The sequence below is a fragment of the Miniopterus schreibersii genome (assembly GCF_964146895.1).
Source record: "Miniopterus schreibersii genome assembly, chromosome: 5".
NCBI lineage: Eukaryota > Metazoa > Chordata > Mammalia > Chiroptera > Miniopteridae > Miniopterus > Miniopterus schreibersii.
In genome coordinates, this window is record NC_138106.1 from 65,017,532 (window position 1) to 65,040,372 (window position 22,841).

Here is a 22,841-nt window from a genome sequence, read left to right on the forward strand (position 1 = left end):
TGCATGCCCCCGACTGGGGATCAAGCTCACAACCTGGACATGTAACCTGACCAGGAATCGAACCCCTATCTCCTGAATCCTAGGTCAACGCACAACCGCTGAGCCACACCCAGCCAGGCGCCTTGTAGAGTTTTTAAAAAGGAAACAGCAGAGTCAGTGACAGAAACCTGGGGTTACTGCCCAGGCTTCTACATTTAAACATGTGAAAAGACGAGAGCAAGTCTTATCCACCTTCTCATCTGTGGCACTCAACAGTTACTTTGTGACTAACAGAAAGGATAGAAAAATAGGAAGTGGGTCAGCTCAGGGCCAGAGAAGCCTAGGGAAGAAGTGTGACCCACGCTGTACTTTCTAAAGATGAGCAAGGGAGCAGACTGGAAGCAGAGAAATATCTGAAGGGCTTTCATCCAGAAGTTATGTTTTACCTGTAAGAACAGACCTAGAAGGAATAGGTGGAAATATCAAAGAAGCAAATTAAAAGGTAGATTCTTCCATAAAAAAAAGGACTTTAAAAAAATACCCTTCTTGCCCAGCTGGTGTCGCTTAGCAGTTGAGCATCGACCTATGAACCAGGTCACCATCCTATTCCCAGTCAAGGCACATGCCCGGGTTTCAGGCTCAATCCCCAGTATGGGGCGTGCAGGAGGCAGCCAACTGATGATTCTCTCTCATCACTGATATTTCTCTCTCTCCCTCTCCCTTCTCTACAAAATCAGTAAAAACATATAAGAAAATATATCCTTCCCTATTTTTTTTTAAATACATATTTATTGATTTCAGAGAGGAAGGGAGAAAAAGAGATAGAAACATCAGTGATAGAGTTGTCACTGATCAGCTGCCTCCTGCACACCCCTGACTGGGGATCAAGCCTGCAACCTGGGCATGTCCACTGACCTGGAACCAAACCATGATCTCCTGGATCCTAGGTCAATGTTTAACCGCTGAGTCATGCCCAGACGGGCCCCTACTTCTTTTTATTTATTTATTTTTGTTAATCCTTACCCGAGGATATATTTTTTCATTGATTTTTTTAGAGAGAGTGGAAGGGAAGGAGGGGAAGAGAGAGAAAGTGAAACAATGATGTGAGAGAGACATCTTTGACTGGCTGCCTCCCACACTCACCCAGACCACAGCCAGGGATGGAACCTGCAACCCAGATGTATCCTTGACCAGGAATCGGACCTGTGACCCTTCACTGTATAGGCCAACACTCTAACCACTGAGCAACACAGCCAGGGCCCCTTCCCTACTTCTTAAAATGCAGTGACCACAATATAATTTTTCTTCTAAGATGATGACTATTATCAAGGATGCTTGCAGAAGTGGTTTCTTTGACCTGAAAGGGAATGTATACTAGATGAGCTTTAAGGGGTCTTACAAATATAAAGTACTGTAAATTAAAGTACATTTTCTCATTTCATTTGTTATATACTCTGAGTAGAGAAAACTGACAAATGACTTAAAAGTTGTTGGTCAAAATCTTACAAATTCTGTGCTAACCTTTCCTACAATTACATTCTAATATTCCCTATACTATACTTTTGTTCCTTGGGTCACCAGGCAAAGAAAACATAATTATTAAATCAGAATAGAAGTAATAATGGTTCCTTCTTATTGAGAACCTGGTTCCGTCTTATTGAGAACCTACGTGCTAGATGTTTACAAACATAACCTTTAAAGCTCACAGTAACTCTCAAAGGTAATTATTATCAGCCCCAGTTAAAAAATGATGAAGCTAAGGCTCACAGTAAAACAGAATTCAAAAAAGTAAACTTAGGTCTAGTTCCAGCTAGTGTTCTGGTGAGAGGTAGCTATGTCCTGCCATCTCCCAATATTGGTTTTAGAATAATGGTATTAACTTCATTGTAGTTTTTCTGAGACAAGGACTTTTTTTTCCTAACCAGAAGAGGTAATTATTGGCATCATCTTAAACATTTACTTCCCAAATATAATTTTTTGAAAAGGCTGAGTATCAACTAACTAAAATTTGAACATCTTGGTATAATTACACATAGTATCCTCTCCCTTAAAAAATGGCCAACAATGTTGGAAAACTTGGGAGATACAAAGTAAAAGCAATCTGTTTCCTGGACCTGAAGAGTATTGTGCTAAGTGAAATAAGCCAGTCAGAGAAAGACAAGCACCATATGAATTCACTTATATGTGGAATCTAATGAACAAAATAAACTAACAAACAAAACAGAACAGATTCATAAGATACAGAGAACAGACTGAAAAATGTTGGTAGGGAAGGGGGCTGGGGGACTAAGTGAAAAAGGTGAAGGGATTAAGGAAAACCCAAAAAACTCGTAGACATAGACAACAGCATGGTGATTACCAGAGGAAAAGGGAAGTGGGGAGGTAGGAGAGGGTAAAGGGGGGATAAACGGTGATGGAAGGAGACATGACTTGAGGTGGTGGCCACACAATACAATATACAGATGAGTATCATAGAATTGTACACTAAAACCTACATAATTTTATTAAACAATGTCACCCCAATAAATTCAAATAAAAAATAAAAAGCTGGCTAAGGGACACAGAAGAGAAAAAAAAAGAAAAAAGCAATCTGTTTCCTTAAACCTTCTAATATGTTATAGATGCAAAACTATGCTCTGCTATGGAAATAACATTCCCTTTTCTTCCAAATTCATTTAAAAATGTCATGTTGGTCACAATATTGTACCTTTTCTTAGAGAGGACAGCTAGCCTTAACAGCAAAACACAAGTATTGATAAATATAAGTAGATAAACAGGCTAGATGGCTTATGTACTAGATTTTATCACTGATCTCTAGTTGTGAACATGGCATCCCATACTGCTCTCTACAAGAGCAGACACAAAGAAGCCCAAAGAATGGCATTTTCCTAGGTAAGCAGGAAGAAACCTTAAAGTCACTTTTGGGTATTCCTAAGCACCTCACAGTTTATAAATTATAAACTTCCCTGCACTAAAACATTTGGATATCCAACTACATAATAATTTTCAAAGTTAGTGCTCCTATTCGAATACAGCTGATCATCTGAAGTATCTCTCGGGGTGTAAGAGACACACGAGAAGATAAGTATTACAATAATGCCATCATGATACATACTTTTTATTGTATTTATAATCTATATAGACAGATTTTCCTGAGATGATTCAGAGCCCCATTTATGCACTATGGCAGCAAAAACCCCGAAAGAGCCCGGCCGGGCGTGGGTAAGCAACTGAGTGTTGACCTAGGATCCAGGCGATCGAGGTTCAATTCCTGGTCAGCACATGCCCAGGTTGCGAGCTCGATCCCCAGTCGGGCATGTAGGAGGCAGCCGCCGATCAATGACTCTCTCATCACTGATGTTTCTATCTCTCTCTCTCCCTCTCCTTTCCTCCCTCTGAAATCAATAAGGATATATTTAAAAACAAAACAAAACAAAACAAAAAAACAAGCCCAAAATACACCAAAAAACAAAAAAATCCCAACCCAAACATACTTACTTTTCTTTCACTTCTAAAGCCTCCCCTTCCTTGTCTTTATCTTCATCAGACTTCTCTCCTTTAAGCATGGGTTGAGAAATTATATCATCCGTGAAAGAACTGAAGTAAGATTTGATAAACTGTGGAGATGGCATCAGAGGTTCACGGTTCTGAAATTTAATTATGTTTAAACACAGCAAAATGAGAAAACACAAACCAAAAAGCAGATACCTTTATAGAACACTGAAAATGACTTAAAAAAATTGGAATCTCTTTTTTAAATAACTGAGGAATATTAGGCTCCATACCATAGGACAGCAGGAATGGTAAAGCTGTCAGTCCCAGCTGCTCAATACAGATTTTAAGTGAAAGCCTTTCTCCTCTCCAAAGATGTAAAACATCAAGAACTCTTAGAACCACTCACTAAAAGTAAAACAACAAAGTATGGAACTCAGGAGGCAAGTAACTGCTGAGTTAAAATGATCCTCCTGGTCTCTGTCCTAGAAGACTAACACCTCAAGTTACTACTCGACCACGTCTTACACAGCCACAGACCTTCACTTCGTCTGTCCTTTAGTTGTAATGCATCTGAAGATCTCTATTACAGTAAGTGCCACTGAGCCAGAATGAAATCACATTTCCTGTTTGAATTATTACTTTCTGGCATGGCAACCTTACTCATAATTATAGGAGTATTTTGTTTCTCCTTATAGTACAATTAAGACGATCAAGTTTTAAAGAAGAGAGAAGAGGAAATAAAAGTCTAAGGGCTCTCATAATATATACTGGCTCCTTTACATACAAAATTGAACCCAAATTTTTTATATGAAAATGTACTATTTTAAAGTGTATATAAATATCATTTCTGTTATTTTGGAAGATTTAATATCTGTATGGGAAGGAGGGGGAAAGAAATCTGCTTATGCAAGTAAATAATCTGATCTAGGAGAGATGCACTGGGGAGGAAAGCTGAACAGGAAATCAAAGGAAAACCCTACCCCTGTGCTCTCTGGGGAGAGGCAGTGTGTTTAACTTAAGGTTAGGGTTATACAAATAAATATTTTAAGTCAAATGGTGACCCATCAAGTGACAAACTAACTTCAGTATTTCACTAAAGATCTCGAGTAGGAATATAGAGTGGCAATCATTTACCACTTTAGGGGAAAAGCCTAAATAGAAATTTAAATAGTATTTACTAGAGACTGAGTAAAGTGTCTTAAGTTTTCTAAAGGGTGTCCCAAAAAATGTACACATACTTTAACAGTTGATCTATTACATTTTGAAAATGAAATATATTTTAATAAACACTGCCTTTATAATTACCCAAAGTGTGTATACATTTTTTGGGGACACCCTGTATTTCAGCTTAGAAATGAAGCTATTACCACCTCCTCAGAGTTACAAATTTAAAATGAAGACGGTGTTACAATTAATGGACTTAAGTATCAAAGGAACAAGATATAAATTCTAGCTCTGCCACGATTAGCTATGTGACCTTGCACCGGTCATATTCAGTTTTCTCATCTCTAAAATAGCAATAAAAATACTTGCTTTATTTATTTTACAGGGTTGTTGTAAAAATAAACACAATAATATTAAAAGCATTTTGTGATTTACAAAGTGGCATCAAACAGATTAGAAAGTACACATGGAAAATGATTCGGGACCTATGTAAATATAGGGCAATTTGTATTTTTTTACCTGCAATTCAACCAGTACAATCCCTCAACAATAACATTATGTAAGGAAACTAGGTGCTTTCAAGGTTCAATTTGTGAAACTCTAACAAGATATTTTACAAAGTGTTTTGAGGAACACCAGTTCTATAAAATGCTCAAGGAGAAAAAAGTATCCTTAGTTTAAAGAGACTGAGAACCACTACAGCTGTATTCTTCTTGAAGATTCACAACACAGCCACGCACATGAAAGTCCTGCCATGAAGAAACCTGTTTTAACTGTTTAACTCCACTAGTATTTGAAAATAGTAAGTTAAAAATACACACGGCTCATTAAATTAATTCTAAAGAAAAGCAAGTTATTAAAGAAAAGAGGAACAATTGCTAAATTACTGAAATTTAGCAGAAAATCTCTAGTGATATTTAGTGATGACTGTGGTACTCACAGCACTCTGCTCATATCCTTCTGTGACAGTTCACCATATCATGCCTTTTATATTTATTATGGTCTCCCTCACAAAATTGTAATTCTATAAGGACAAGGACCATGTCTTTGTAACCACCCTTCTAAAATACCCACCATGGCCCTGACCGGTGTGGCTCAGTGGGTTCAGCGTCATCCAATGCACCAAAAGGTTGCCAGTTTGATTCCTGGTCAAGGCACATACCTGGGTTGCAATCTTAATCCCCAGTAGGGGGCATGCAGGAGGCAGCCAGTGGATGTTTCTCTCATTGATTTCTGTCTGTCTGTCTCCCTTTCCCTTCCTCTCTCTCTAAAATCAATAAACATTAAAAAAAAAAAAAAAAAGCCCACCACGGACCTTTGTTCAATAAATGATTCTTGAATTAAACCATCTGTTACTGACTGCTTAAACTAACATCCACTTACTTATATGGTGCAATTTTAATGATATAGAACAGAAATTGGCAATTTTTTTCCATAAAAGGCCAGAGAGTAAAGATTTAGTAAATATTTGCAACAGCCTCTATCACAACCACTCGACTGCTGTTGTAGCTTAAAGCAGCCAAAAATAATGTGTAAGCAGCCGAGTTCCAATAAAATATTATTTATAAAAACAAATGGCAGACTGGCTTTGGCCTGTAGGCCATGTGTGGCAATTCCTAATATAGATGAATTCTTTCAATACTCTCCAGGTGCAATACTGGACAAAGCCTACATTCTTCTTAAAAAAAGATAAACCACAAGAGTCCAAGTTTAAAGGAAAAACAAACATAATCCAGATCTAATCACAGTTGTTATCATTACCATGGTGTCCAAGTTTAAGCAATATAAATTAGAAATGACCACTCACTGTGTACACTTCCCCTCTCTTAACCAACTCAGATTAATTTACCTTGTATTTTTCTTTGGCTTTCTCTTTTCCAAGAAGTTTAAGAACTTTATCAGCTAACAGCATGCTTTGTTGATTTTGGAACCCTTCTAATATACACACAGCAGTGACATCTAGAATGATGGAAAAACAAGAGTAAGTATAACATTATTGCAAAGATGATTAGCAGCATCAAATGGGCAGTGTTACCACAGAAAGCCAAACTACTGCAAATTCATAGCTTTATGTGGATATCAATTTCATTTCCAATAAACTGATTCTTAAACTTTAGTTTTATATACTCTATGACCAACCTCAAAGCTCAGAAAGTCACTTCACTTCTATGAGATTCACTTTCCTCATCTGGGAAGTGAGAGACTGCAGTGCATGATTTGTGATGTTTCTCACTGCACTAACATTTTACATAGCAAATAAAACAAGAAATCCAGGAACATTCTCTCCAGGCCAGTAACTAACTATAGGCTAAATCAATATAATGAGGCTCTCTCACATGTGGTCTTTTTTATAGGCCTCAGACTTATTCCTTGTTTCCAGAGCCATCTCGCTACAGCTCTCAATCAAATCTACTTCAAAATACCATTTTTATCTGTTATGCTATAGCTCAAAATACATTGGTTTGAAATTTAAAAGATCAGTGGTTCCTTAATCTCTCAAACTTTCATTCGAAGTACTAAAACAATGGCTGTTCACTTTTTCTGAACTCAGTTTCTTACAATTCTAAATCCTTCCTCCCTAAAACAAGTCTTTCTGCTGTTATGCAACCTTGACAGCGTGGCGAGTGCCAGTATCAATGTCTTTTTCCCATCCCATTTCTCCTATTAAAATCCACTTAACCTCCTGTCTACGATATATCTGTTAATAACTTCAAGATTTCACTCAAAACTCAGAATTCTCTTTTCTAAAGCAATACTCCTATCCCCCACCACCAAAGTTCATGACAACATAAAACTTCAAATTTTTCTAAAATGTTCTCTAAACCACTCTTACTTGGTAATCCAGGTTTCTGTAAGTTTTTCTTTTAAATAATAATGTTATTAAAAATAATTATGGCTAAATATTCTGAATACTTATGGTTTTAATTATGTAGGATTTAAATGCATAGTGGAAAGCACTTTTAGATCATAGAAATTACACTTTGGTTTAGCTCCATGAGAACCAGAAGAATGTACTTTAAAACTATATACTCTAATTAGTTTTGATAGCAGAATATCTATTTACAATATTTACTAAGAATGGAAAATTCACTTCATGCTTTGTACCAATTACATAATTTCTAATTGGGTATAAAATAATGTTTGAAAAATACCAAGGGCAGAAAAATGTTTTCTTTAATGATTCACCTCAAAATTATTTCATATTTATAAAGGATATTAAACGAAAACATGTGGAATCTTCGAAAAACTATCACTAAAACCTATTTTCTGATTTCTTATTCATGGAATTACACTGACGCTCAGTAGTTGCCAAGTTAAAATGGACAGTGTGTAAACTCCACATCCTAATACTCATTTAATTCCATAATTGGGAACAGAGACAATACTCAAATACCAGCAATCTCAATTTAAACCAGAAAAAAAAAGTCCCAATTTGGGAAGAGCTGAACCTTTAAATAAAACTGACTTCTCTACTCACAGGCAGAGTTTCATATAAATTTACCAATGACTACAAAGCCGTTAATAATTTTCATTTGGAAACACAAAAATATCCTCACCTTCTAAACATTCCTTCTTATTGTCTAGCTTCTCATGGGCTTTTGCACGTCTAAAGAGAGCTTTCACATACTTGGGATTAAGTTCAACAGCCTTTGTACAATCTTGTGCCACTTCCTTCCATTTTTGCTGCAATTGAAAGTATTAAAAAAAGTCACATTAAAGGAAGCACTGTGTGACAGAAATCAGTTTTCCAAACTTAATAGGCTAAGTGTTAAGAGTCCCACGATAGAAAAAAACATTCTCGGTACCTGTACATCCAAAGCATTAATATCCATAATATATTACAATTGCTTATATAAATATCTATGATAAAGATAAGCAACCTGATTTTAAAAAACAGGCAAAGGACATGCTTAGGCCATCTTTCTGCCACCAAATCTACAAACCTACTTGTATCTATGTGCTCTTATCATCTCCTTCCTTCCTGCTAGAACTGAGGCAGTATCCCTCTTCATCAAAGGATCCACTTATGGATCCACCCTCTCCCATTCAAGGACTTCACTCTGCTAGCCACTCTACCTCTCCATCATGCTGCTTCTCTACTGAATCATTCCCATGAGCATAAAAACACTTGCTCTAGGATTTTCCATCTTTTAAAAACCCTCCATTGATTCCATAAATCCCTGAAGCTTTTACCCCATTCCTCAGCTCCTTTTTACTGCCACAACTTCAAAGAGTTGCCACTCCATCTGATTTCACCTACCTCACAGGCTGCTCCTTCACAATTTCCTTCACTGAATTTCCCCTCCCTACCTAATCTCTACATGCTGGAATCCTCAAGGCCTCATCTCTCTCCCCAGGTGATCACATCTATTGTCCTGGCATTATAGAACATCTAAAATTAGATTCCCAAATTTACTGCTTTAGCCCAAACCACACTCCTAAAATAGAGGCATTTCTCTCAAGTCAACTGACTACTTAGCTGTCTTATTCCTTCCCCAACCCACTATTATTAAAAATCCCTGCTTCTCTTCATCCTTCACGCCCAGTGCTACTGGTCTTCAGCTTTCCTTCGTGTCTCACCTAGGCTACTACAACATCCTTACTTAGTCTCCTGCCTCAGCTCTTGCCTCCCTCCAATATAGTCTTGACAGAACAAAAGCAATAGATGACGCTCCTGCCCTACCTAAAGCCCATAAATATTTCCCACTACACTCAGAATCAAATCCAAACTCACCACTGCAAGGCTTTCCTTGATCTGGCCTCTGCTAGGTCTCCCAATTTCATCTTATACTCCTGAATCCTCTAAACTTTATTAATCACATCAACCTTTTTCCTGCCTCAGAGCAATTACACATACCGTTCCCACTATTTATAACTCTCTTCCCCAATGTTTTATGCACCAATGCCATCTTCGGTCATTCCTGTATTACAGAATCATGTGCCTTTCAAAGCACTTATCAAAATATTATTTAGCAGTTCACTGTTTCACTATCCTCAAGTTCTACGCATAGTTGTTTGCTTTTACAGACCTAGCTCCTACCATAGTAATCTTCCATATATGGCAGTCAATAAAATTTGATTGAACAAATAAATTCAGAGAACACAAATGCCCTATAAACAGAAAAGGATGGTCAACTTCAGCAACATCTCAAAAACTGCAGATTACAATAATGACAGTATTTTTCTCCTATCAGAGTGGCAAATATTACTGATAATGAGAGCCAGTGAGAATACTGGAAATCAAGGAGGCTCACTGCTCACCGTTACTGCTGAAAACAGGTATTGACTCTCTTTTTATATTTGTTTCTAGAGTTTTATGCTCACAAAAGTATGCAAAAAATACAAAAATATTTACTGAGCACTGAATACAACAGGGACAAGGGGAACAGTCCAAATGTTCAACAACAGGGAGATGTTTTCCACTATAAAACCATACAACAGTTACTGCATGCAGCCTCTAAATAGAACGAAGCAGCCCTGACTGGTGTGGCTCAGTGGGCCAAGCATCGTCCCGTGCATTAAAAGGTCACCTGTTCTATTCCTGTTCAAGGGCACAAACCCAGGTTGCGGGGTACGGGAAGGAACCGATCAATGTTCTCTCTCCCTCTCTCTCTAAAAACTCAATAAAAATATTTTTTAAATAAAAAATAAAAAGAATGAAACATGTATGTATGCTATGAAAAGCTGTACAAGATATAATGGCAACTGAAAAATATGTTGCAAACAATATGTGTAATAGGAACTCATCTTTGGTCTTTTCCCCCCTACTTTATTATTATTTATTTACTGATTTGAGTGAGAGAGTGAGAGAAGGAGAGACAGAGCATAAGCAAGAGAGAGAGAAACACTGATTTGTTGTTCCATTTATTTATGCATTCACTGGCCGACTCTTCTATGTGCCCTGACCACGGACCGAACCCACACCTCGGCGTATTGGGACAACACTAACCAACTGAGCTACCCGGCCAGGCCTTTCCCCTCTACTTTTGGCTACTGTTGCATATACTGAGACAAAAAGTTTAAGAAACAGCCTCAAACTGTTGAGAAGAATAGGGTCACCAGAAACTTTAGCTTTCTATATTACCTAATTCTACAAAATCTAATATATATAACTTTGGATTATATTTATAACAAAACTAAAATATGTTCTTAAAAAAAGTAATGTAATTAAAGGATATAAAAACAAAACAAACATCCTGTAATTTCAAGACTTCAAAAAATTTATTAGACTTATTTGAGTAGTCTTATCTGAAACATTATACAAATAAAGAGAAACAAAAAGAACAGGAAAAAACAACCTAGGATACCTACCAATTGTTCAAAGGCAGCGGCTCTGTTTTGATAAAACGTGGAAAGGTCAACATTCTTTTCTGTAGGGCACAGACTGATAGCCTCCGTATAGCACTGAATAGCCTGTTCATATTTCCCTGCTTTAAAATATTTGTTTCCTTTGTTCTTGGCTGCTTGGGCTCTATCAAGAGAGTTCTGAAATGAGAAGAAACAATTATTAAATACTTAATAATAGTCAGGAATAGATTCAAATTACAATGATTACATGAAAAACTGACAGACAAAAAATAGGAGGGTAGAATGGTTCTTTACAGTGCAAGTCGCTTCATACAAATACCTTTATGGTATAGTCTCAGTAATAAGATTGCTAAATCAAAAGGTTTATATACTTTTAATTTCAAAAACACTCACATTTCCCCAAAAGAGGCTGTAGTGCTTTAATGTTTCACTTTCCTGCCATTCCTGCCAGCAACAGGTGTTACGGCTATCTTCTATTTTTTCAGTCAAATGGGTATAAAACAGTGGGTCTTAATCAGGGGTTATTTTACCTTCTAGAGCACATTGGAAAATGTCTGAAGACGTTTTGATTGTCACAACTGAGGGTGGGGGTAGCTACTGGTATCTAGTGGACAGATACTAGGGATGTTTCTGACATTCTACAATGCACAGGACTGCCCCCCACAACAAAGAATTATCACATTCAAAATGTCAATAATGTCAAGGTTGAAAACTTAGGTATAAACTAATATTCCAATATGATTTTAATTTGCATTTTCCTCACTATTAATGAATTTGAATTTTTTTTCACGTTTATTAGCCATTTGGCTTTCTTATTCTGAAAACAACAGACATTAGAAACACTTTTTTTTCATTACAATTATCCCAAATCTATTGTTTCCTCATCAATAAATTTTTTGCACTATCTTTGTCTGAGTCTGATTCCTGGAAGACTCAATTTACACACTTCATGTGTACAATTTGAAAGATTTGGTAGTTAACACCCATTGAGGACAGCTGTGAACATGTCAATCAACACATGGAAACATCTTTGTAGACAAATCTATTTGTCCAGGATCCTGCTACTGGATCCAAGAGCTTTGTGGCATGTCTCTATCCAAAACTGTCAACATATTCAACTTTAACAAATATGTGAAAATGAAAGAACATATATATCTCCAACAGGCAAGCACTGACAAAGCAAAAGAAGAAGTGGCTGCTCCCTCAAATAACTTACAGGGGCTGTGAAAACTAAGTTGCTTAAGACCCAGGGCATCTCGATCACAAAAAGAGAAGATAACCACCCTTTGGCTATTGCTCTTTTCTCCCTTACTCTTGCTTCATTTTTCTTTGCTGCTCACCGCCCCCACCCCCCGCCCCCCATTTACATTCTGTTTCCCGTCTCCTTTAGTCTGACTACAGCTATGGTTATTTTTTTAAAGTACAGTGTGCAAAGAAGAATTTGTAAGAAACTATGTAAGATAAGAATATTAAACAGCAAGTTTAAGCTAGCCAGAGTCAACAAGGAACATGTATATTTTAAAACTAGGATGTATGAAGATAAAAGAAACCAAATAAGGCACAAATTAATTTAAAGATGAATATAAAACCTATTTGTCAATAGCTTGAATCATCTTCCATAAACTTTGACGGTAAAAATCCTGGGCACAAAATATCTATAATAGAAGGCAACTAGGAATCTTGTAGGGAGCTATGGACTCTGGCCGGGAGGAAACGATTAAGGTGACTGCTGGAAAACTGCATCTGAAGCAACCTCAACATTCCTTCCAGCCCAGAGAAAAGAAGTCAAACTGGTGTAGGGCTGTGTCAGCCACAAGGAGTGAGGATCCCCTACGACTAGAGACAAATGACAAGCACACCTTGCTTATCTTCCAAGAAACCACACTGTCGAGAATTGCTAACATAACAGAAAATAAATATAATAAAAGAGGTACCAAACTCAGACAAAACTAGTGTTTATGAAAAAACAACCAAGCAAACAAAATGTAACATCAGAGAAATATGAAGCTATCAGTCATTTTAAAAAAGGGCTGCTTTTAAAGAGCACCAGTTAGACATCTTGAAAATTGAAAAAGATTATTACAATTAACTCAATGGATGGACTATGTATCAGAATGGGCATAACTGAGGAACAAATTGTATGTTAGAATGGGCATAACTAAGGAGCCAAGAAAGTCTGCCAGAATGCAATAAAACAAAGAGGATAGAGAAATGAGAAGTTTGGAGGAAAAGTTAAATGACATAGAGTAGAAATCCAGAAGTTCCAACATTTACCTATCTGAAGTTTAGAAGGAAGATTCTCTTGAACTTAAAATTGTATACCTAGCAAATTAACATTTATGGCTGAACACAAGAACAGAAAGAGAAGTGTACAGCTTCCTTACCACTAAAAATAAACCCCTAAGTGGAGCAGATGATCAATACAGCAAAAATGGGGGGTGGGAGGGTGGTAAAGGAAGAAACGAAAAGCAGGGTACTTGTGGCAGGCACATTAAATATGTCAATAATAACAATAAATGTAAATAGGTTAAATCTCCATTATTTTAAAAAAAATCAAACGATTTAAAATAAAAAATAACTTCATGTGGCGCTGCCTATAAAGCATAACCTAAAACAAAATGACAAGTCAAAAAAGAATGTAAAGAAGTTACAGAAGGCAACCACTAACAAAAAGAAGTCAGTATCAAATAGAATACTATTCAGAAGCCTTGGAACACAGAAGAGAAGTTTTACTGATAAAAGGTACAACCTGCCAAGAACACATCAATCACGAACCCTATGTGCTTAATAAAACTTCAAGATAATGAAACAATTACTTTTGACATTAAATATGAAGAAAAGAAAAACACTGTTTCAATTTCTTGCAAAAAGTTTACAACATTTCTAAGTCACTGAGAACATGGCTAATACACATCCTAAAACAGTAGAGTCTGTTTATATTGAAAATAAAGTGGCATGGACTACTACTCGGCAGTAAAAAAGTAAATCTTACCCTTTGCGACAGCATGGATGAACCTGGAGAACATTTGCTAAGTAAAATAAGCCAATCAAAGAAAGGCAAACACCATATGATTGCACTCATATGTGGAATCTAATGAACAAAATGAACTAACAAGCAAAACAGAGCCACTCAGATGGAGAGCAGGCTGACAGCTATGGGGGGTGGCAGGGGAGGCTAAGTGGTGGTGGTGAAGGGATTGAGCAAAAAAGAAAAAAAAGGGAAAAAGGAAAGAAAATAATTTGGCATATTAAATGCAAGAAGTATACTGAAGATTTGTTTAATATTTTTAATAAAGATTTGCAGATTAAATAGAACATTCTCTGGACAGAGTAATGACCTTGTTTTATTAGCACAAACAAGTATGAACTCTTTCCAGTCTACTACAAGTTAAAGGCTAAATGATATCACACTGAACACAAGGCGAGGCAGTCATAGCAAGGCCTGACAAATTCAAAGAATACAGAGAAATCTGGACAGATAGGCACAGAAGGTTTCACTTAGAAATATGGGTACTTTATTTTTATTGAGCAAAGTCTAAATCAACCTAAAATCAAGTAACTAAATCTTTCAATTAGCTATTTCCCTCCATTTAGTCAAGTTTTACAATGGCTTCCTTTTTAAAATTATTACAAATTCTTTAACTCCTAAGGCCAAAATCAGAACATGCTAATTTCCTTTCCTAATTGTGCTGTAGAAAGAAACAAAACAAAACAATGCTCTGAATGACATTAAGTGTAAAAGGATCAAATTACACAGGCAAAACACCAAATTGCAAATTTTCTTCCATTGCTCCTCCACTGCCCGCCCATACAGAAAGCAACCAAACTCCTTTTGGGTAGCTCTTGATCTTGGTTAACATCCGTATCACCTTCTGCTCACCACCCCTCCCCTCCATTACTTTCTGCTCAACTGCTTCCCTTCATTAATAAAAAGGGAAAGAAAAAATGCCATTACAAGGATGATACAGAAAAGCTCATTATTTTCATCCGATGATGGAATTTAGTACAAAAAGCAAGTTAGCACAATTCCAAACTATCAATCAGCACCAGCTATATCAGGAACTAGACCCTATTTTCACAAGCTCTGAGACCAATACTAGGCAGAAATAAAAATAAATGCACTGGAGGCAGAAGTTTAAAACTACTAAGCAGATTTTTTAAACAATAAGGCAATTTCTTACTGGAAATCACTTTTGGTTTGGATAGTCTTTTTAAGGTTTAAACATTCCATAGTATTTTACACTAAATTTCTGTGAAAACGCATCGTTCTCCAGCATTTCTTACAACAAATCAGTTTCTAACTGATCTGAAAGATCTTTTTATTAACAAGTAAGCTGAATTGTCATTCCCTGCTCAAAACCCCCTAGTAACTTCCCACTACCATTGCTTATACACAAGGAGTCCAAACTTGCTTTACTCCACTCCTGCCACTCTGGCCTCCTACATGTAACTTTGGTGGGTTCAAAAAAATACTAATCTCCTTCTAAAAGAAAACAGTTGAAAGGATTAGGTACTACGTATTCAATTTCCATGAGCAATACATGGTCATAAATTTAAACTTAGTGAATACTGGTAAGAATACAGGTGAATTATGAAAAAGAAATGACATCCAGCCCTGGTTGGTCATTCTGTGCACTACGAGATTGCCAGTTTGATTGCCAGTCAAGGGTACATGCCCAGGTTGTGGGCTTGATCCCCCGTGGGAGGAGTGCAAGAGACAGCCCATTGATGTAGCACCCTCACAGTAGTGTTTCTCTCTCTCTCCCCCCTCCCTTGTTCTCTCTCCAAAAATCAATAAACTACTAAAAAAAGAAAAGATATCCATTTCTGCCTAGTATATCAAAGTATTACTTAGACTAGAAAACTTAGCTTTTTCCATTCAAGATCTGAATGAGTTTCAACTCTTGATAATGAATAACTGTCCAGCAGAGTTAACTCCATGACCCTGTACTTCTGCTTAATGAATTCAACAAGCATTTGGACTCAAATCTTATAGGGAATCCTGAAGTTAATGCATGAAGCAAAAGTCATTAATTGTCAAAATTACTTTTGAAAATTATTTTTTATTATTTTTTTGTTGAATTTATTGGGATGACACTGGTTAATAAAGTTGTATAGGTTTTAGGTGTACGATTCTATAATACATCATCTGTATACTGTACTGTGTGGTCACCACCCCAAGTCAAGTCTCCCATCACCATTTATCCCTCCTACAACCTCTATTACCTCTCCCCACCCTCCTTATACTGTAGTCCACATACAGAGATGTTTTTTGAAAATTCTTTAGAAAAGCACCACATAGGAGACGCAAGGTGAGTGCTATTATCTCCATTTTACATATAAAGAAACTGAAGCTCAGAAAGTGAGAAAAATTTGCCCAAGGCAGAATTCAAACTCAAGCAATCAGACTCTAGATTGCCTATACATAACTTCTCTACCACATGAACTGTCATCCACATTTTATGAATACGAATCTTTATCATTACAATCACACCCGGATTCACACTCCGGAACTGCAACAAAGAAAACAGATTCAGGTGTCATATCTTGCTCATCATTACTGACTCCAAAGCAAAAAGTCATTAACTGAAAAGAGAGAATCATCAGCAAGATTAGATCTTTGTCTTTCTTTTTGCCAAATAAGTGTAACTGAATTCATTTTAGTTAAAAACACATTTGATATGAATCTACTGTACAACAACCAACAGGATAGTCTTTATCCTGAAGGAACACAAGAGGCCAGTGCAGGAAATAAGTATATACTGGCAGCCTCTCAAAAGGACTATTACTGATCAAAACACTGAAACCCCAGCTGACATAAAGAAAATGTACATTAGGTGATTAGTAAATTGTGTAACTAATAGCCAGAAAATTTTTAGTCAGAAGAGTAGGTAAAAACTGCATACACACATAAATACACCCAAAACTATCTAGGTAAAACAGACTTAAAAACAAGTAATTCAGGTAATAAATCTGAAAGGTAACAATGAGAAACAGTAAATATGTATGTCTTCTCTCTCCTCAACAAACACTGTGCTGAAATTTGTCAAACAAGAAGCCAACTAAGGAGCCCGCCTCCATCTCTCCAAGAGGCAAATCTACTCTGGAAAACAAATAACAATTAAAGATCAAAACTACAGATATTAAGGTATAACCCCAGTAAGGTTAGTGAAATACAATATAAGAAAATAATGTTTGACAGTGAGTGAAAAGTTACTTAACAAGAATCTGCTCTGGAACAAAAGTGACTAACAAAGGAGAGTCAGGAAAATACTCCAAGGAGAAACAACCCTCAAAGGGTTATTTAGCACACACAGAAGAACCTCAGAAGACCAGAAAGAGACCTCTAAAACAAGCCCTGCACTAAACTATGACATTACAAAAAACTTTCACTGATGTGCATTTGGCAGTAAGGAGTCGCCGTACACTCTTAGCAAGTATTTTATAAATTACCCTGATGATCACATATAGTCACTGTGAAAGAAAATAAGCTAGAATAAGGTACATTAATCCACGTATGAGAAAAATGAGTAAGCAGTTAAAATATACGAGTTGGTTCGATAATGCTTCTCTTAAATGATTTTACTCCCTTTTATCAAACTCTAAAAGTATATTTATTAAATTTAAATCCCAGCTTTATAAAGTAGCATTCAACTCCGAAACACTTACTGCATGAGAAACAATCTTTCTATACTTTACTGACCAGTTGTTATTTTTATATGAATCAGACCTAGGATAATAAGAAAATACCTGAAATAGTCATTTCCCATATTGTATCCTGAAATTTAAAAAATCTACAATCAACCCCACCTACTAAATCACAATACAGTGCACTCTTTACCTAAGAACCTACTTGTAAGAGTGCTGCTTTTGTAGCATTATGATATAGTTCGTGCAAAATCAAGCGACATAAAAAGAATGCTTAAATGAGATTTAGGACCGTTATACCAATTTCCAGGATCAATTTGGAAGAATAAAACGCTGGAAATTTTGAAAACATACTCAACTTGTGGAAAAAATGTGTGTGTGTGTGTGTGTGTGTGTGTATATTTATAGATGTAAAAGAATGAAGGTTAATTGGTTCATTGACTCAACACTTCTATGTACTGGGCACTGTATTAGGTTGAGAATACAATGGTGAGAAAGACAGAAACACCCTGGTACTCACAGATTCAAGAGTATAATGGGAAAGATATGAATAAGCAACCCTAGTGTCATGTGTTAAGTGCTAAGGAAGGAAAAAGTTCAGTGTCATGTAATCACATAGTGAGTGCTCTGCTTAGGCAGAAAAGGGTTTCAGAAAAGTGAAATGACCTACCTGTCCTGACTCGAAGGCAGTGTTCATAGAAATCCAAGGAGAGAAACGAGTGGAAGTGGCAAGAGAAGAAGCTGGAGGTAAGCAGGATCCAGATCTCGTGGGCAAGGAACAGAGTACCACTTAATTGTTTTAAGCAGAGGACTGCCAGGATTTACTCTGGTAGTGACAAAACAGACTGGAAGAAGGCAATAACAAATAGCAGATACTCAGTTGAGAAATAATGGTAGTGGGAATGGAGTGGGAGTCAGATATTTAAGACCCAGAATTTTTTGGAAGTTTTTTCTAGAATGGATGTGGAATGAACATGAAAAGGGGAAAAGTTAGGGATGATATCCTCCAAGTTTCTGGCTGGAAAAATTAATTAGATGATGCACACTAATTGATAAGGGCTGTTCTCAGGAAACACAGGTGTCTGGGTGTGAAATAATCAAGTGAAGATTCACTTTAAATGTAAGGGTTCTTGAGAGGTCTGGGCTACAGACAAGAAATTAGGGAGCCATCAGTATATAAGTACTAGAGGGCAAGCAAGCATCCAGTGATGATACGGAGCATAAGAATGTCTATGATAGAACCATGAAGGTCAACAAATGGAAGAGGCAGAGAAAAGAGCCTGGAAAGGAGACTGAGTAAAATCAGCAGGAGGTACCAGGAAGTTTAAAAAAGAAGGATGGATGGACAAAAGGAAGGAAGAAAAGCAGGCAGGCAGGCAGACAATCAGGAGAATGCTCAAAAGCTACAGGAAAAGCCATAAAATTAAAAGACTAAAATATTGCCAAGAATAATTTAAGATGAAGATAGAAAGGTGTTCACAGAACTGAATTATATAGGCTTATCATTGGTGACCCTGATTTTAAAAAAAATACCTAGAAACAGATCATTTTGAGGGAGAGAATTATTTAGAAGATGACTGATAACTGCAGGTTACTCAGTCTTTGATTCCATTAAAATGTTTAGACACATTTCTCCCTCCCCATTATAGAGGGCTTAAATCAGTGGTTCCTAACCATCCATGTGCCATAATTCACCCCATGTAACATTTAAAAAACTTGAACACTAGAATAACTATTTATCATCAGACTAAAAAACAATTGGATAAAAAGTTACTATAAAGTCAATAATGCTTTTAAATAAATGCACATTTAAAAAAAAAATCACAGGTTTAAAAAAAGAAGTATCTAAAACATTTGTGCAGTCAGGATACCAGGCTTGGTGTGTATGTGGGTATGGTGGTCTCCTGTGATAATTCAGGTCCAGAGATTGAGAAGCCCTACAGATAAGATGATCTTCAAAGAACTTTCTGACTTTTTTTTTAGATATATCTTCATTGATTTCAGAGAGAGAAAGAAACATCAATGATGAGAGAGTCACTGATTGGCTGCCTCCTGCACGCCCCTGAGGATTGAGCCCGCAACCGAGGCATGTGCCCTCACCAGGAATCGAACCCCGATCGCCTGGATCCTAGGTCGATGCTCAACCGCTGAGCCACGCCTGGCCAGGCAAAGAACTTTCTAACTTTGAGAATCTGTAATTCTTCAAGCTTTTTTTTTAATTACTAAATCAATGGTGCATTATGGCAGGTTTTATAATGGCCCAAAATGGAATAAGTCAATACTTTAAGTACAGCAGTCCTTCCTTATCCATGGTTTCCCTCTCCAAGGTTTCAGTTACCTGAATGGGAAAATTTTCCATCACCGACATAGTCTACTCCTGACATCCAACCACTGACATGGTCATGGCTCGATGAGCCAGGATCACCCAAAGCAAACCCTCCTCCTTCTGATGTATGGTCAGGTCAGTAGTAGCCTAATGCTACGTCATAATATCTATACCATTCACCTAACTTCATCTCACTATGCACTTTATCATCTCACGTGATAACAAAAACGTAAGTACAGTATAATAAGATATGTGAGAGGTTCTCACCACGTTCGCATATATTATTATAATTGTTCTATTTTATTATTAGCTATCATTGTTAATCTCTTACTGTGCCTAATTTATACATTAAACTTTATCATAAGTATGTATGTAAAATAAAACACATAGTATGGACGGTTCCTGACTTAACAATGGTTGAACCCGATTTTTCAACTTTACAAAGGTGTGAAAACAATACGCATTCAGTAGGAACTGTACTTCAAATTTAAATTTTGATCTTTTCCTACCTGGGCTAGCGATATGTGGCAAGACACTCTTTTGTGCTACTGGGCAGTAGCAGTGAGCTGCAGTAACCCAGTCAGCTACACATCACTAGAGTAAGCTGATACTCTAGAGCATACCACTAAATGCATTTCTGACTTACAATATTTTTAACTTATGATAGGTGTATATATAGATGTAAATCCATCATTAAGTCGAGGGATATCTGTAAATATAGTATTTGGTACAATCTGCAATTTCAGGCATCCACTCAGGGTCTTGGAACATATCCTTTGTGGATGAGGGCAGACTACTGTACCTCAATCTTGTATGCTGTTAACTGTGATTAGGTGCCTTTCTTTAGTGAAATACTAAAATCTCCATTAATTAAACAAAATATAAATTTCTGCCCTTTCATTGTAAGTGTTTGCTATCCCATAAAAAAAAGGTAATTGGATCTAGTCTACACTGTACATGAAAATCTGAAACCCAATAGAGATAAGCCCAGGATTTTTATCAGTTCATTTTACATATAGGCAAACATAAGTCCAAAGACAAAAACCACTGATTTTCCATATTATTCATATATTGATCCCTGAACTGGCAATATTTGTCCATTTCTTCATTCCCTTAAAAACTACTGAAGTTAGGGCATCAGGATTCTGCCAGTTTTTCCATTAGTTGAAACAAATGCTCCCTTAATTACAAAACCCACTGAGGTGGTCAATTTAATGATGCTATTCAAATACAAAGGAGCAATTTCTCCAACCACAGATAGTAAATTACAATTAGGGCCAGTTATATTTAGATAGCCTAATAATAACTCGAAGGACTATAGGACCACTATTTATTGGTCACAAATAGTTAAAATACAAATTTCTATTAAAAAATGAAATAGGCATCTCTCTCACATCAACGTTTCTCTCCCTACCTCTCTTAGGGGGAAAAAAAAAATCAATAAACATATCCTCTGGTGAGGTTGAAAAAAAATTAAAAAATGATACAGACATTCTTATTGTTGCTTTACTAAAGAATCATCTAGTAACTCAAAGCAAGATCATAGGTACAAGCCCACAAATTCCACAAGGTGTACAACAGTATGTGTGTTTTATTTTGGATAAAAATTAATAAATTATTTTAAAGCAGTTCAAGTTACACAAAGAAGTTACTCTTAAGGTCTCATTTTTAATGGCAGTCAGGTGAATAAAAAATTGTTCTGATACACCTACACCACCATAAAATTTAAAAATCATCAGTGTTGACCCAGACAATGCTGAAAAGGAGTTTGCTAGATTCTATCAAATATCAAATGGGTGAGGTGGGGTCGTATTTGAAAATGCAATGAAATGTCAAAACCTAATTTCATGTATAGAAACTATATTTATTTTTGGTGACTGTTATAGAACTGAGAGCTTTTATGTATTTTTCATTCATCTACTATTCTGTGATTAAAATTAAATTTAAAAATGAACTAGGAAATGACCAGAGAATTTCAGACACCTGAAAATGACAGGAGACAAGTGATGACTAATTCAAAGAATCCCCTAATTACCTCTCATTAGCAGCACTCAGAATCACCATTTAGGGCTGCAAGAAATGTAAGAGATCTAACTTTTAATCCTCTTATTCTGCAGAATGACACTAAGACCAGATATATAAAATGACTTTCTCAAGGTAACTATGCTGGAGAGTCCAACATAAAGCACACATCTCCTAGTTCTCACAGTCCATGTGTTCTTCCACCACCATACTGTTGTGCATCTTTTCTATGTTTTACTCTCCTACTGGAAAAACTATCTGGCTCTCTCGTGGCCTAGGAGGACAGACTGATAATAAGCACTAAACTATGGTAGTTCATTCCCACATCAAAACTTCTTTTAAAGTTAATTTGACTACTTTGTAAAACATGTCTTGAACATGAACAGTATAATGTGGAAATGACTTGTAAATGAATATAAAAAGGAGTTATTTGACCAAAGGTTTCTCTGACCTCTGATTTATTCTTTAACTACCATTGTATAATCCCAGACTCAGATAAAGCCCTCCACCCCACCCCACCCTCGTGTTAAATGCAGCCTGGCCAATTCCCCGAACAGCTGTTGGATACCAAAAGGATTTAATAGTTCAACAAAACCACACAAAGCAGTTCACTGACTGGATGCTCCAATGTTTCATCTAACATCAGAGATTCTGTTTCAGGCATGTCAGGCTTGGACATGTAAATGTCAAGGTAAGATAAAAAACGAATGCAAGATGCTTCTGCCCCAAACGTTTCAGAACTCACTCTCACAAATAGAAAAAAAAGCCAATGGACACCATTTTACCACCATTCGTCAACCAACAGTCATTGTATTTATCTATCCCCCACCCTAAAACACTTCAAAAAAGAGGAGTGGCTCGTTCTTAAAAGGTTATTACCAATGAAGTGCTGGGCCTT

At 36.6% G+C, this 22,841-nt stretch overlaps 1 protein-coding gene across 2 annotated transcripts in view; it reads right to left on the reverse strand.

The window, feature by feature from the left end:
* TOMM70 (translocase of outer mitochondrial membrane 70) overlaps nt 1-22,841 on the reverse strand; it is a 42,774-nt gene that overhangs the window by 14,376 nt on the left and 5,557 nt on the right. For both annotated transcript variants that reach the window (XR_013998818.1, XM_081137736.1), the window contains exons 2-5: nt 10,951-11,124; nt 8,196-8,322; nt 6,488-6,597; nt 3,478-3,626 (exon numbers count right to left, since the gene is read on the reverse strand). Coding sequence is in view for 1 of the 2 variants with exons in the window: in XM_081137736.1 (XP_080993862.1) it covers nt 3,478-3,626; nt 6,488-6,597; nt 8,196-8,322; nt 10,951-11,124 (560 nt within the window). In the remaining variant the exon portion in view is untranslated. The remainder of the gene's footprint in view (nt 1-3,477; nt 3,627-6,487; nt 6,598-8,195; nt 8,323-10,950; nt 11,125-22,841) is intronic.